Source organism: Pezoporus flaviventris, unplaced genomic scaffold (assembly GCF_033815535.1).
Source record: "Pezoporus flaviventris isolate CSIRO_AGI_PZ_B2104156 unplaced genomic scaffold, CSIRO_AGI_Pfla_v1 ptg000253l, whole genome shotgun sequence".
Lineage (NCBI taxonomy): Eukaryota > Metazoa > Chordata > Aves > Psittaciformes > Psittacidae > Pezoporus > Pezoporus flaviventris.
In genome coordinates this window covers 964,306-979,187 of record NW_026892800.1, presented here as the reverse complement: position 1 = coordinate 979,187, position 14,882 = coordinate 964,306, and the positions used below count along the sequence as shown (strand labels likewise).

At 44.0% G+C, this 14,882-nt stretch overlaps 2 protein-coding genes across 4 annotated transcripts in view; one reads left to right on the top strand and one right to left on the bottom strand.

Moving 5' to 3' along the window:
* The window catches only part of TMEM167B (transmembrane protein 167B), a 154,832-nt gene that overhangs the window by 107,483 nt on the left and 32,467 nt on the right, over positions 1 to 14,882 (bottom strand). The window lies entirely within an intron of this gene.
* CEPT1 (choline/ethanolamine phosphotransferase 1) overlaps positions 1 to 14,882 on the top strand; it is a 31,118-nt gene that overhangs the window by 646 nt on the left and 15,590 nt on the right. For 2 of the 3 annotated variants that reach the window (XM_061442827.1, XM_061442830.1), the window contains exons 2-4: positions 1,499 to 1,900; positions 4,916 to 5,063; positions 6,059 to 6,200. In XM_061442827.1, the coding sequence (XP_061298811.1) occupies positions 1,505 to 1,900; positions 4,916 to 5,063; positions 6,059 to 6,200 (686 nt within the window). In that variant the 5' untranslated portion in view covers positions 1,499 to 1,504. Of the gene's footprint in view, positions 1 to 1,498; positions 1,901 to 4,915; positions 5,064 to 6,058; positions 6,201 to 13,722; positions 13,808 to 14,882 lie in introns of all 3 variants that reach the window. The other variant, XM_061442828.1, reaches the window with a different exon arrangement.

The window sequence follows — 14,882 nt, the reverse complement described above, 5'->3', positions numbered from 1 at the left end:
AAGTCTGCTGATCTGAACTTATCGAGGTCCTGCCCAAGTGAGGCCCTGTCTGTTTGCTTTCTCCTCTCCTCCCACTGACAGGGCTCTCTGAGACTGGCCTTTCACTGCTGGAAACTGCCTTAATTAAGCTGTGGAGAGTGGAAATGGGAGCACTTGTTCTTATGCCAGTATTGACCTTTGATTTGCAGAGCTTGTTTTTCTTACTGGCTACATGCATTGCTGTTGGCTTTAGCTGTCATCATCCCCTCCCTACCTTCATTCTGTTACACTTTACAACTAAGCTTTTTTCTCTGGTTTGTGCCTGTAGATAAAAGGCAAACCTTCCATTTCAGTCTCCTTTCTGTACTGCAGCTCTTCTAGTTCATGTGGAGGGTTACATGTTTCTGGTCCCCTGCCTTTGAGGGAGGTAGAACATTGCGAGGGGTCTTGTTTGCACTGGGAATGCTGGTCCTGACCCTGTGCTTTCTTTTCACGGTTGCCTCATGCTGGTGCCTCTAGGCTGTCTTTGATGAACTAAAGGTCTTTAGTGCCTGTGTGTTTCTTGCCTGTCTTGTAAGCTGAATATACAGTGAGCTTTTTCCTGAAGTGAGTTAATTTGGGGAAGAAGAAAAGTCACAGCAAAACTGAAATGAGGAACAGTGATCTGAGAAAGATGCTTAGAGCTGGCTTTAGGTGGTTGTTCAGCTTCACCAAAGAGGTAGAGCTGCCCCAAACCAAGTTATCTTAAGACTTCTCTGTGTTTGTACTGGTTCTAGTGCTGTCAGTTCATAACCTAAGTAGTGCAGGTCTGTTACGTACCACCTATGAGAGAGATGTGAGCGGCTGACTGTGTCTTAGTCTGTAACATAAGGCAGTGGTATGGTGTAAGCTTCTGCTGCTGCTGAAACATACACTGGTGGCTGCAGGCTCTTTGCTTCAGTAGGCAGCAAGGGAAGTAACCAAATGCAACTTAACCATTTTATAACTGTGTTGAGAAGACTTGCTTCCTGCCTCTCCCTCAGCTATTCTCTGAATACCTTTATTTTCTTACAGAATCTTCTTGGTTTGCTGATGGGAAACAAAATGCTTCTTAGAGCAGCACCTAGAAACTTTTGATATCTGAAGGGAACCTACAAGGATGCTGGAGAGGGACTCTTCATCAGGGACTGTAGTGATAGGACAAGGGGTGATGGGTTCAAACTGAAACAGGAGAAGTTCAGGTTAGGCTAGGGTTCTTCCTCACAGGAAGAAGCTCTTCTCTGTGAGGGTGGTGAGGTTCTCAAGTGGTTTGCCCAAAGAAGTGGTTAATGCTCCATCCCTGGCAGTGTTCAAGGCCAGGTTGGATAGAGCCTTGGGTGACACAGTCAGGTGTGAGGTGTCCCTGCTCATGGCAACGGGTTGGAACTGGATGATATTAAAGTCCTTTCCAACCCAGACCATTCTGTGATTCTATGATGCTATGATCTTCATCTCACTTGTGCTCTCCACCTTCAGTGTGTCTCATCCTTTTATGTTGCAGGATCTTATGATTCTCCATAACAGCTGCTACCTGCCACATAAGAGTTCTGAGGCCGCCCAACCCATGAGTGGGCACCGAAGCATAAAGAGGCGATGTGGGGAGTCGCACCTGGAGTCCCCAGTGGGCTGCAGTCATGGTCCTGCTGCTGGCTGCGTGTTGAGCAAACTGGTTCAGCTGCCCACCCCCCCCTTGTCAAAGCACCAGCTGAAACGGTTAGAAGAACACAAGTATCAGAGTGCTGGACGATCCCTGCTTGAACCCCTAATGCAGGGTTACTGGGAATGGTTAGTTGGAAGAGTTCCAGCCTGGATTGCCCCAAATCTGATCACCATCATTGGACTGTTAATAAATATATTTACAACTCTACTACTAGTGTATTACTGCCCAACAGCTACAGAACAGGTAAGTTATGGTCCTCTGACAAGCTTTGTTTGCAGTTCCTGCCATCTAGTAGCTGCTTGGCACTGTTTTCTGGTGGGCTCTCATCTCTCTGGAGAGCTGCTTCTCGTGACCAGCCTGAAGTTCTTATACATTTAAGCTATTCTCTACAAATGGTTGTAGTGTGTGTGCATCTATGTGAGCTCTTGCATGCAGAAAGAGCACAGATGGATGGTGGGGTCAGCACGCTGCTGGTGGTTCATCTGGTCAACATGGTGTTCATTATCCAAATAGCTGTTCCACTGCAGCTGTGAAGGGCCTGTGCATGAACGCTGCAGCCCTGCAGGGCTTGAATTCACGTGCAGGCAATTATGAAATGAATTCGCAGCTACGTTGCTTGTATGGCACATGGAGTTTTTGCCTGTTTACTCTCCCTGCCTGGGACTAGGTTAGTCACCTTCAGCTTTCCCTCTAGAGTTACCACACAGCGAGAAGTGCAAGGTGACTCGGTTGGCAGTGAGCTGAGCCTGCCTGTGAGCACAGCTCGAGTTGCAGCAATGAGGAACTCGAGCTCAGATATGGGATTGAGCTCAAAGTGGTGCAGCTTGAGAAATCGAGACCTCCTCCGTTGCTGGGGTGGCTAAACCCAGCTTAGTAAAATTGAGGGACACCTTTCTTCATCCTGTCCTAGTAATTCCTGGCTTCAGGGGTACAAAAGTCTTTATGAGGTGTTTCAAGTTCTTAGTTTCAGAGTTTTCTCTCACTGGAGTTACCACACAGGGCATATGAAGCCTTTCAATTTTGTGCCTGAAAAAGTTTTGTCACTTGCATGTTGAATCTTAAAGGCTGGTTATATCTGTATGCCCTGAGAAAGGGAGTTATTTGGTACAGAATATGTATTATACATCAGATAGCTGGAGAGTGTCTCATGAGTTCTGGCTTTTGAATATCCTAGTTCCTTAGTGATGGAGTCTCCCAAGTGAGGTTGGGGAAATGCTCTGTAGTCAAGTGATGTGCAGTTTGTTTCCAGCCGGACTCTAAAGGCCCCCATGTAGGTTGGCACACTCGGCGCTGTTCTGCATATGCCATAGCAAAGGGATGTTTGCCTCTTCTAGAAATCTGTTGAAATAGTTTCACAATAACTTGTGGAGTTTGGCAGACGTCAGATAAAGTGAATCCTGATCTGAAGCAGGGAATACTTTGAGCAGCTTCAGGCTGTGGTGTTGTTGCATGGCTCTGTTTTAACTCCATACCTGCTCCCACAGCAGTGTTACATGGGGCCTGAGACTCTGAAATCCACTTCAATAGGCTTTGACCTGTTTATTCCAGCAGCTCATCAGCTACTATAGGGCTGTTGAACTGGAGCATAACTTCAGCTTTAGAGTACAGTTGTATTTTGGTTGGTAGTTGAACTTCTGAAATACTCACTAAGCTACACTGAGAGCATCAGAAGGGGTGTCAGCTGTAGTCTGCTCTTCTGTATTTAACAGTTTGAGAGTTACTTTCTGCCAAGTGAAAGAGACTCTTCTCACTTCAGCTGAAAAATAACTCTGCTGAGGTAGCTTTGATCCTGATCTGATTTGCCATATGGCACCACAGCCCTGTGTGCTGGCACCATACAGTAGAGGCCATCTTGGTGCTGGAGCTATGAGCTTGTGCTTTTGAAGTGTCAGTAGCTGGCTGAGGAGGAAAATGGGGCTTTGCCATTCCAGAGCCAGATTTTGTTTTTCCTGAAAGCACCACTGCTTTCAGATGTAAATTGTCTCTAAGCTCAGCCTTAGTTCTACTTTTCTCAAAAGCAGCTTGTCTTGTTGATGAAAGGTGTAACCAAAGGGTTGCAGCTATCACTTTCAGCTTCAGTGGTATCCAAAAAGAAAATGAGATACAAATAGTTCTACTGCCTGCTTAGCTGGGGAGACCTCAGATAACAAAGTGCTGCCCTCTTATCTCTCATGCTGGTTTGCGTAGGTACAGGGATAGAAGCAGAGCATGGTGCCAGCTTTTGTGGCAGAATAAACTGGTTTAGGGCAATGCAGGAGCAATGCAGGCTGGAGAAGGAAGTACATTTAAGTGAATTCACTACAAGCGAGTTATGGTTGTGTAGACCAAAGAAGCTGGATTCTAGAGCTTTAGGAGGCAAGTCAGCTTGGTTAAGCTACTTACATGTATGTGGACTTATTGGCATGATTTGTAAATAGAGCTGCTCATAAATGCTCACTTTGATAAAGGTCAAATGTGAAGACTGCAGAACATCCAATAATACCTGTTTTGTGCATGTGTAAACTGGGACAGGCTGATGGCAACCCCCTGGCTTTTGTGATCATAATGGTTTATACTCCAAATATCAAATTAAGCCTAAAAGTAATGTTTGATATTGTTTAAAATCACAATAGTGGACGTGAACAGTAAGGGTTATTAACATAGATTTGGCCAAGCTACTGTTACCTTGTAATGGAACAGGCAGTTGGAGGTGGAGGTGCTGTACTGAGAGCACTGACGCTTTATTGATTGTGGACAATCTAAAAGCTAAGCTTGAACTTTGAAGGTTCAAGAACTTTGCAGTGACAAAGTTCAAGCTGCTGCAGCCTGGTAATGCCCTGTGCTTGGCAGCAGTTTAGTACGTGACACCTCACTGGGGTCTTGTGAAGATGAGCTCAGTGTTTGTGACACAATTACACGTTTTGGGGGCTAAGTTGTTGAGTTTCTAGATCACTTGGACAACTTGCAGAAGCAAGACAAGAGCCTAATTGTGCACCACTGCGAATGTAGTATTCTTTCAGATGCACAGCGCAGCTTCCTGCTTCAGGAAATGTGCTGTAGCTGTTAATCTATGCTGTCAGTTCTTGTCACTTAATGTATTTGGATCTCACATAAGCCTCAGCCTGTCCTTGCAAGGCCCAGCTACTGAAAGGTCCACGTATGTGATGAGGAAGCATGTGCAGATAAAGTGCTGTATGAGATGGGTGTAACCTAGGTCTGCTTCAGGCTTCTCCTGTAGGTTTACAAGAATCTTTTACTCTCGTTGCCTTTGTTTCTTAGGCACCTCCCTGGGCATACGTTGCGTGTGCATGTGGCCTTTTCATCTACCAGTCTCTGGATGCTATAGATGGGAAACAAGCAAGAAGGACAAATAGCAGTACTCCGTTAGGAGAACTCTTTGATCATGGCTGTGATTCACTTTCCACAGGTATTGTCATTTTTCATTCAAGTATGAGGATTAAATGACTCCATTTCAGGGATCAAATCTGGAATAGGGAAGAATGCTTCTTCACTGAAGAAAAGGACAACTGATATTGCTGAATGTCTAGCTTTTCAGTCCACCTTTTTTCCCTAGGCAGCAATCTTGATCAAGTGAATGTCTTCTCTTGTGTTATGCTGGAAACTCAACCATCAAGCATGTGACTAATTCAGTCTGGGCCAGCAGTCTCTGTGTGTGCTTTAGCAGAGCCTTGGTTCTAAAGCTTCTGTGGGAAGCTGTCAGCATGCTCTTCCCTGTTATTTTAGATTGAATCTGTATAGAGTGATTGCAAGGCAGGTGGAAAGTGTAAAGAGTGGGACAATAGAAGTCAGAGTTTAAGATTAGAATTGGCAGAATCAGGTCCTTGGTAGGTGGAGTTCACTGAGCCAGCCTGAAGTATAACCCCATTGCGGAAGAGGGATCGTGTGCTTTTGGTTACTTCAATTTTAAAGCTCTTCTGCTTTATAGTCTTATGAATACTTTATCAAAATTGTGGATTGAATGGGTGGAGGGAAAAGCATAGGTTCCTTATGACTCTGGAATGACAGAGCTTGGATTTTCATAATGGTATCATAGAAAAGGGGGAAATATGTCCAGCAAATCACGGATATAAGAGAAACCCCACAACTCTGCCCACGGGCTGCAACTGCAGAAATCACTTGAGTCCCTTCATGTCTAATCCCATTTGGTTCAATAGAAAAAGTAGGGGACCAAGAAACCCTCAATATTGAGAACTTCTGAGAGCTGACAGGACTTTAAATACGCTTTTCCTAGTCTGTATTTTTAAAATGGAAGTGTTAATCTCATGCCTGTGGGGTAAACCACATCAGGATTCCTTTATACTGCCTCCCCTCTGGGTCCTTTTCTTAGATTTGTTTCTGGTAAGGCTCTTTACTCGCATCAACGCTTTACCTTTTGACCATGTGACTGATTTTCTCCTGCAGTCTTTGTGGTTTTGGGAACTTGTATTGCTGTGCAGCTGGGAACCAACCCTGACTGGATGTTCTTTTGTTGTTTTGCTGGGACGTTCATGTTTTACTGCGCGCACTGGCAGACCTACGTCTCTGGAACCTTGCGCTTTGGCATGTGAGTACCTTGGCTGAAAAGAAACCTGTAACTTGGGCTGCTTAACTGTGTAGCTGCACTTTGTGGTTGTAGTTCAGATCCTTAGAGCTGTAGTAAATTGTTTATATTCATGTATAAGCACTTGGAGCTTGTAGCAGTTGCTACCTGTTGGATCTGCTGGATGTTACTTAGCTTGTTTTAGGGGTGGTAAGAGATCCTTTTGTAATATTAATATTCTGAGCTTCTGACATGATTTAAACCTAGATAAATAAGGGGAAAGCAGCTGATAATTCATCCCCAGGAATGGAATGGTGTTGTCAGATGGTGGCAGTCTGGCTTTAGTGTTCATTTAACTGCTGAGCTCTTGATATTGCTTGGGTTGTGATGATGTATAGTTAATCTTTATTACTAACCATAACTCTTAAAATGTAGTGTATTAATTAACATTGTGCCTACAATTTAAAATTCTGAATCCCTCTTAGTTAGTGTAAATCATGGTTCTGTCAATAACAGGACTGAAACAGCAATACCAAGACAGTCAGCTGCTGAAACCCCTTTGGTTGCTGGGTGAGGGGAGGTGGGGAAACAAGACAAGCACTTGGTGAGCTATGGGATTCATTAGCCTTAGTGTGGAAATGTACATTTATTCTGTTTGCATTTATATACCTAACAAATATCTCGAATACACGCACCACAGAATGATTTTGCATTTGGAAACCTCTGAAATGTGCTCTCAGTTTGTGTGGGATTTGAAGCAATGCTGCAACATGCGCTGTTTGTTTACAGTCTGTTGTGATGGATATGTGGATACCCAGTATAAGTATGGACCTCTTGTTTGTAATAGCTCTTGCTGGCAAGATACTAATGCAGATTCTCTTGAGGAAATCGTGTTTTCCTCAAAAATGTAAGATGTTGGAGTAGTTTTTTATGTCTGTCGGAGGAAAAGAAGAAAATACCTAGACCTGTTTTCTAATCTTGGCAACACCAAAGCAAATTGAGTGGAACTATTCTATTCTGGTGCTCAAAGATTGAAATCAAATCTCTTACTGTTTCAGGTTTCTCACTTTTGTGCTGTACCAAAGGTCTCACTGTTACCTCCCTTTGAACTTTACAGGGCCCTGATAGTTAGAGTTTTCCTGCTATTCATCAGACACAAACCCCAGCCTTGACATGTGCTTGACTCTACAGGTGCAGGTATCAAACCCACCCAAATTGCTTTTGTGCCCCAGAGAAATGTGTCCATTATTCCTGGTGTTCACTGTAACTTCCGCTTTTTGCTTTTGTGAGGTGCCTTTCTGTTGTGCAGACAGCATTTTGTAGCAAATACTCTTGTTCTTTGTGGTTTTCTGTGGTGAGAATGGGATGATCCATCAGTATGTAGCCAATTTGGAAAAGGCAATAAGCATGCAAATGTGTATATCATTACTTTAGATAACAGATAGAGCTGTGTAGTAAACACGTTTGTTCCTTCTTTTGCCCCATGTCACAAGGTTAATAGGCTGCCATAAGCTGATGCTCATGCCTATGGCAGAAACTGAGCTTATTTCTCCAGTTAACTGATTCTCACTGTTTGATACTGTTTTTTTCTGCAGCCTTCATTTCACCAATCATAAAACTGAAAAAAAAAAGTTTTTTTTTTTCTACCCTTTCACATTCACTGGAGCATGCAGGCTTGGGTATCCTTCCTCCTAAATAAGTGGAGTCAGAGGCAGCTGTTGAAAGGACCTGGGAAGATTTTACTGCACAGTTGCTTTTTCCTGTCTGTATATCCTATGCAGCAACTCTGTGTTGAAAACCCAGCGAGGGGGCTGGGAAGAGTAGTGATGTTTTAGGAAGTGTGGCAGTATTGCAGTCCTGCCTTGCATTGCAGCCTTCCGTTGCAGAGAAGCAGGAGAGAACACACAGTTGGTTGTCACTTACTATATTTGTGATGAGATTATGTCCAGGAAATTGTATTTCATTAGTGACCAACTCAATAAGCAAATTGAAAACGGTTCAAAGAGCAGCAGAGCTCTCTAAAGGGGGGAGATTGAGATCTTCCTCCTTACACACAGCTCAAACTTTGGCAATTACATGTATCATCAGCTTGGCTTGCTGTGAAAGCCCATTGTCTTAACAAAAATAAATTAGTGTGTGAAATGAAGTGTGTGCTGTGGAGCAGGTCTGATGGATCTGCTGTCACTTTACCAGACATAACAACGCACTGAAGCTGTGCAGTGTGCTTTGTGTTGGGCTGCTGACAGCAGAGCAGGAGTGCTCACCCTGAGCGAGGTGGAAACAGGGTGGCTTCTGCTGACTTCCTATAGGGCATTGCAGGTGGAATAGGAAAACTTGGTTTAATTGTGTCCAAGTTACTAAATACATCAACTGTGCTGGTTCTCTTTCTTCCCACTGACAGCTGTGGGGAGCTGCCCTGCACTACTCCATGATTGTATATAGTCATTTGGGGTGGTAATATCCTGTGATCTGGCTCCATCTTTAAAAGATCATAGAATATTATTAGGTCCTGGTGTCTGATGCAGCCTTCTCAGAAAGCAGTTTGAGTTGGCTGAATAGCTCAGCAAAATAGCTAGAGGTCAGTATTGCTTAAAAATTCCCAGTGAGGAAGCAGGAAGTGTCTGAGAGCAGGTTGGGCTGGCTGAAGGAAAAGTCACTATAGTAACATCAGCAGTGAAAGGCAGTAGGGAACAGCATGGATGGAGCTGTGGGCAGAAGTTTTGTTTAAAAACAAGCACCTGATGTGGGAATGGGCTCATGGAAGAGCAGGAATATGCTGCATGTTTGAAGAAATAACCAGGTGATTCTGAATGGCAGGAAAACATTCAATGTTGAAGCAGTCCAGATAGGGACTTTGTTCTGCTGTCCTGTTTTTCAGCACAACATCTGGCTTAACTAGGTTGTGAACATACTGGGGTGCAGTACAGGATGGGCTTTGTTTCAGGCTTAGTCCTGTATGGGTGCAGTTAAGACTGGGACAGCTGTGGTTTGGAAAAAATGAGCTTTCTTCTGTGTATCACAAATCAAATTGTCAAGCCCCAATGGACTCCCATAAAAGCAGATCTTGTGTTTTGGGAACATGCTGTAGAAATCAGAGCATTAGGGAATATGGTGCCCAAACCCTGCAAGGGGTTTGCCTGCTGATACCTGGAGCCCAGTTACTACTAGCTCTGGTTCTTCCAGATCCAAACTGCTGCACTTGCTCCCTGTTCTGACTTCAGGAAGTACATTAGGAGCTGGCTGTGTTCATGCAGCTTCAGTGCTGTATCCAGCCTCACAAGGTCAGTGCAGAAACAGTGTGACTCTGCAGGAGCTGTCTCAAATCCAGCTTACTTAGACGTGAAGCTGGAGCTATTAGTCTCTGTCGGACCTGAGCCGGCCTCTGCATTGCAGCTCCAGTGTTTGTGTTGGGAGATATGACACATGGCACTGCACAGGTTGAGACTTTGTACTTTTGGCCATGCTGCACTGGGGGGAAGTGCTAAATCATCTTTTAAAGACCCAGTGGGCATTCGAGAGTCTACCCAGAGACATGAGGATGTTGCTGCACTATGGTCTCCAGCACTTCTCTATGAGTTAATGCAGTATCTGGTCTCTTCCAACCATTCTTAATTGTAATATGGAAAGTCGGTGATAATAAAATTTATAGATGTAGAAATACATACAGACACAATGAGAGAGATGCTTCATAGAGGCATAGCAGCAAACCCTGGGAGGAAGGATCAGTTCTCACCAGCTTTCCTACAACTGGGAAGTTAAAACTGTTACTTCACTGAGAAAGAGTCCCCAGAGAGAGCAAAAGAATTCAACTGTTTAACAAACCAGCCATTCCTGAGGAATGCTGGAGAATATGGGGAAACATTCTTGTTCAGTGACACTGCAGCAGTTGTATACAGGCAAGAGCCCCCTTGATAATGGGTTGATTTAGGGTGGAAGAAAGTTAATGTGGTTCATGTTTTGAGCCCTCCTGCTGGTGCTACCACTGAGGTATGAAGGAGAGATTAGGAAATGAAGCTGTATTTCAGAAAGCAGTTCAAATGAAGCCTTCCTCTGTAGCAGGGAGCAGAAAAGGAGTGTGATGACTTGGACAAGCAATTAACACCAGATATCCAAATACAGAGATGGAAGCCTTCCAAGTCAGTTTAGCACACGGAGTTCTTGGGAACAGCTTCAGGATCTCAGGCCTAGGGTAGGAGATAAGGCTGTAATCCCTACGATTACAGGGCTTAAAACTTTCCATTTTGTGAGTTTTTCCAACAGTTCTTGAAGAACTTTTAACACCTTGGTTATTTGCAGAGGAAAACTTGAAGCTCAGTAGAGCCTCTCTGGATGTCAGGGGGGGAACTGGTTTCTCTACACTTGCAAGAAGTATGTGCTGAAGGATCCTTGTGGTAGGTGTTAAGTTTGCTGCTTGCAACCTGCTTTCTGTGTGCTCAGTCCCTCACTGCCAGCCGCCAGCACTTCTGAAGTGTTTGGTGTGTGTGTCATAAATATGTATGAACATATGTATTGCTCCAGTGTTAACACATACAGCTGGGACTGCTGAGGGCTGATGTAAATGCTGAGGGGGGGATTTCCACATCGTGATCCTCCTCCTCATTTCCCTCTCACAAGTCCTTCACAGTGTTTGAAACCAAGGCACAGTGATCATGTGCAGAGATGCTGCTGCTGCTGATCTTTCTGCCTTTATCACTGTGGAAGATGTTCTTGCTCTGAACCACTGAGCTCCAGCATGACGAGGTGAGGCATGTGGCTGTGGTCTGACCTCTGAAACTCCTAACCTAAGTTAGTGAGCAGCAAAAGGAAAACTCGTCACAGGTATATTGCACCATGGAAAGGAGAAAAGCTTATGGCTCGCTTTTAATATTACTTTTACCTTAACATGAATTTCCTGTAGCTGGAAACAGTTTTAATTCATGTTCTCAGTTCCATACAGTTTGCTTTATTTATCTAGTTGTATTTCACTACATCCAAGAGAATGCTGGATTGGAATGAGTTAAGATGAAACTGTAATAACCATTTAGACTAAGCATTTGGACTTTCAGCATGTGACTCTTGGGCTTTTCTCTTGTGTTGTGATGATGAACATTCTTTTCTTGCTGCAGTGCTTCCCTTAAGAAAACAGTCCTTTGTTTCATGCTCAGATTCACAGTTCATTGCCCAGCCCGAGTAATCCCACTTGCACGCTTAGTAGATACGGATAAGGCAGATGGAAGGATCATCATTCCTCAGACCAGAGTGCTGCTACACAGAGTATTAAATAGTAGATGCATCCCCTTGAGTTTTCCAGCCTCATAACTTCTGTTTTCTGTTGAGGCAAGAGTGGTTTTTCTGTCTGCTGTGTCTTGTTACACAGGACTGTTGCAGGGAATTCTGTATGTTAGGGAGGAGGAAGATGGTACCTAAACACCCCCCTTAGTTTCACACAGTATCAAAGAGAAGCTGCATTGGATCAGCTGTATTGGTAGTGATTGACTCGACTGACTCCAGTGTTAAGTGTCTGTTTCCTGTTGTTCTTGGTTCACTCTCTCAGGAAATCTCTCAACTCTGAATTCAGTCCTTTCGGCTCCTCATTCTGGATAAGGCAAGAGCCAACTGCAGCTGTCTCTGAACTCCCAGATTCGAGGCACTGGTGGCCCCTGTCAAGTCTAATGGTTTATTTAATCAAACAGAACCTTTTAAAGATTGCCTGTGGAATATGCTCCATAAATTAGCACTGACAGGAGCGTGTGCTGGATGTGGGACTAACCTGTTGTGTGTTAACTGGCTCGGGACTCTCACCAGCTTGACAAGGGGACCCAGCAGAGTAGACAGCATGCGAAGTAAGACTTGTCACTCCATTGTGACTGCCAACATCTGAGAGTTAAGCACATGCCAAGGTCAGTGGCCCTCTCTGAAACTTTCCTGAATAACATTTAAAAAAATGAATCCATGACAGAATTCCAAATAATCGATTGGAAAAAGAGTAACACAGGAAAAAGAAGGCATTATACTGTACCAAAGTTGGGTTGGTGTATAAGACTTTCTGCATTCTCTAAAATGATGATAATCAGGGGACTGGAGCACCTCCTGTATGAAGACAGGCTGAGAAAGTTGGGGCTGTTCAGCCTGGAGAAGAGAAGCTGCATGGAGACCTCAGAGCAGCTTCCAGTGTCTGAAGGGGACCTACAAGGATGCTGGGGAGGGACTCTTCATCAGGGACTGGAGTGACAGGACAAGGGGTGGTGGGTTCAAACTGAAACAGGGGAAGATCAGGTTGGGTCTAAGGAGGAAGCTCTTTACTGTGAGGGTGCTGAGGCACTGGAATGGGTTGCCCAGGGAAGTTGTGAATGCTCCATCCCTGGTGGTGTTCAAGGCCAGGTTGGACAGAGCCTTTGTTGACATGGTTTAGTGTGAGGGGTCCCTGCCCATGGCAGGGCATTGGAATTGAATTATCTTAAGGTCCTTTCCAACCCAAACCATTCTATGATTCTGAAATAGCAAATACTGCCTTTCTAACTACAGACTGTATTACTTGCTGTGATGATTAAACTGGGAATGCTATCAAACTGCAGTTCAGTGTTCCCTCATCAGGCATTCAGTTGCACACCATTACTGCACTTAAAGTTCAGCATAATCACACTAATAGAGCTTGCTGCTTTGATGTACCTTTTTAATCAGCTGATGGGTTACTGGATGTCAGTCTGTGTGCTTCTGCACCAGGTTTATATTATAAACACTGCAAGAAACAGCAGCGCTGTGATGGCTGAAATATTTTAATGAGATGGTTTGATAGGGGCTGAATTTGATCACACTTTAAAATGTTCTAGTTATGGTAAAATGCAGATATATAGCATTTTATAAGGAGCATGTATAGCAGTTGTTGGTATGTTTGCTACAGCATATTCTTTCATCTCTTTTTGTCAGGGGTGAGAAAGAGATCTATACAGAATGGAGTTCCATTACCTCTGAGAAAGGGTGCAGAGCTCACTTGACTTCTTTCAGCATTATTTGCCAAGAAGCTGTGTGAGGAGGGAGCTATAACCTCCTGCTTACCCTCAGAGGTGGCAAACTAAACTGAACTGCCCTCTTCTGCTCTACAAAACCCAATCAATAGCACCTTTAGATAAAGAATCCATATATTCACTGTCATTTGGAGACAGGAGCAGGAGGAGGCATGAGGGAGATGAGAGGTCCTGGATTGTGTCTGATCATGGGTTTTATTTGCTGTGAGTCAGAGCAAGTGATTTCAGTTGGTTTCCTCATGCATACTCTGATGTTGGTGCTTGCCCTTGTGTTGGAGCATTACTTAAACCTGTAAACTGCAGAAGCTCTAAATTGAATTTGAAATGTGTAAATGCTGTGTGGGTCACCATAGTTTGAATTCATTAATACCCTCATTTTTTATGGTCAGTTCCCTTCCTCTGATGTACCTTTGAATGTATCTTGCTGTTATCTGGTTGTCTGGGGTTTGTTCTTTATGCCATGACTGCAGATCCATCCTAATGGCCCCACTTAACCCAAGTGCTCAGGAAACTGTTGTGTGAATTTTCTTTCCCTCACCCAGATTTGATGTTACGGAGTCAATGCTCTGTACAGTAGCAATCCAGCTTCTCACTGCAGCTGTGGGGCCCTGGGTCTGGAACTACACGGTAAAGCCAATGTTAATGCTCCCTGGCAAGCAATGGCATGGACTAAGCAGAGGCAGCACCTTTGTCATGCATGTAGGGGCTGGTGTAAAAAGCATCTTCCTAAGGGTGTTTCACATACAAGGTGGGGAAAAAATGTTTGCAAAGTATGAATAAGCGGTAAAAATCTGATCTGACAATGAAGCTTTTTGAAAATGTCAGGTTTTACTTGGAAACAAAGCAAAAACCTGCCTGGAAAACAGCAAAACTGCCTTTAAACATTTCTATTTTGTCACAGTTTTAGCTTCACCTAACAGATAACCAGGGTTGGTTGGAACTGTGTAAACTTTTTTGTTGCTGCTGTTTAAATGCCTTCCCACCAGAAAAAGAGTTGCTTGGTTAGTTCAGGGAACTCTAAACTGTGCAAGAGCTGAAAGTCACCATTCACTGGTTAAAAATGCCTGTTCTGAACTCTGCCACTTCATCCATGCAGTCACTTAACTGTACTCATAACTTCATCATTAACTAACTTCATTTCCTGGTTGTCTGTATTTCAAAGTGCTTTTTCTTATGACTGGGCTAAATACATCCTTCTCCACTCTGGCTTACTACTCCTTGGAAAGGACTTTCTCTTCCTTATTTCACCTGTTTTAATACAGTCTGTATAGGTTAGGTCACCCATGCTAAAGTAGCATGACTAAAAATTGGGTTCCTTGAGATTTCTCATAGTTACTGGATTATTAGCCAAGAGTTTCCTTTGAGGTATTTGAGGATATAAGAGGAGCTTTTTGGCAGCTGCCTTAGAACTGCCTCAGATTGTAAATAAAACTGAGATGTTTTTTCTTTTTTTGGTAGTTTCTTTACATCCCCTCTGTTAAACCTGCAGGGATGCAGGTGATGATGTTCTTCTGTTTCATTTAGTCCTTCAGCAAAACCTCGGCTTTCATGAGGAAGATGGAGCCAGGAGGAGGCTGGGCTCTGCTCCCAAGGAACAAGGAGTGGGACAAGAAGAAATGGCCTCAAGCTGCACCAGGGCAGATTTAGATGGAGCTGAGGAACAATTTCTTCCCCAGAGGGTGCTCAGGCATTGGAACAGGCT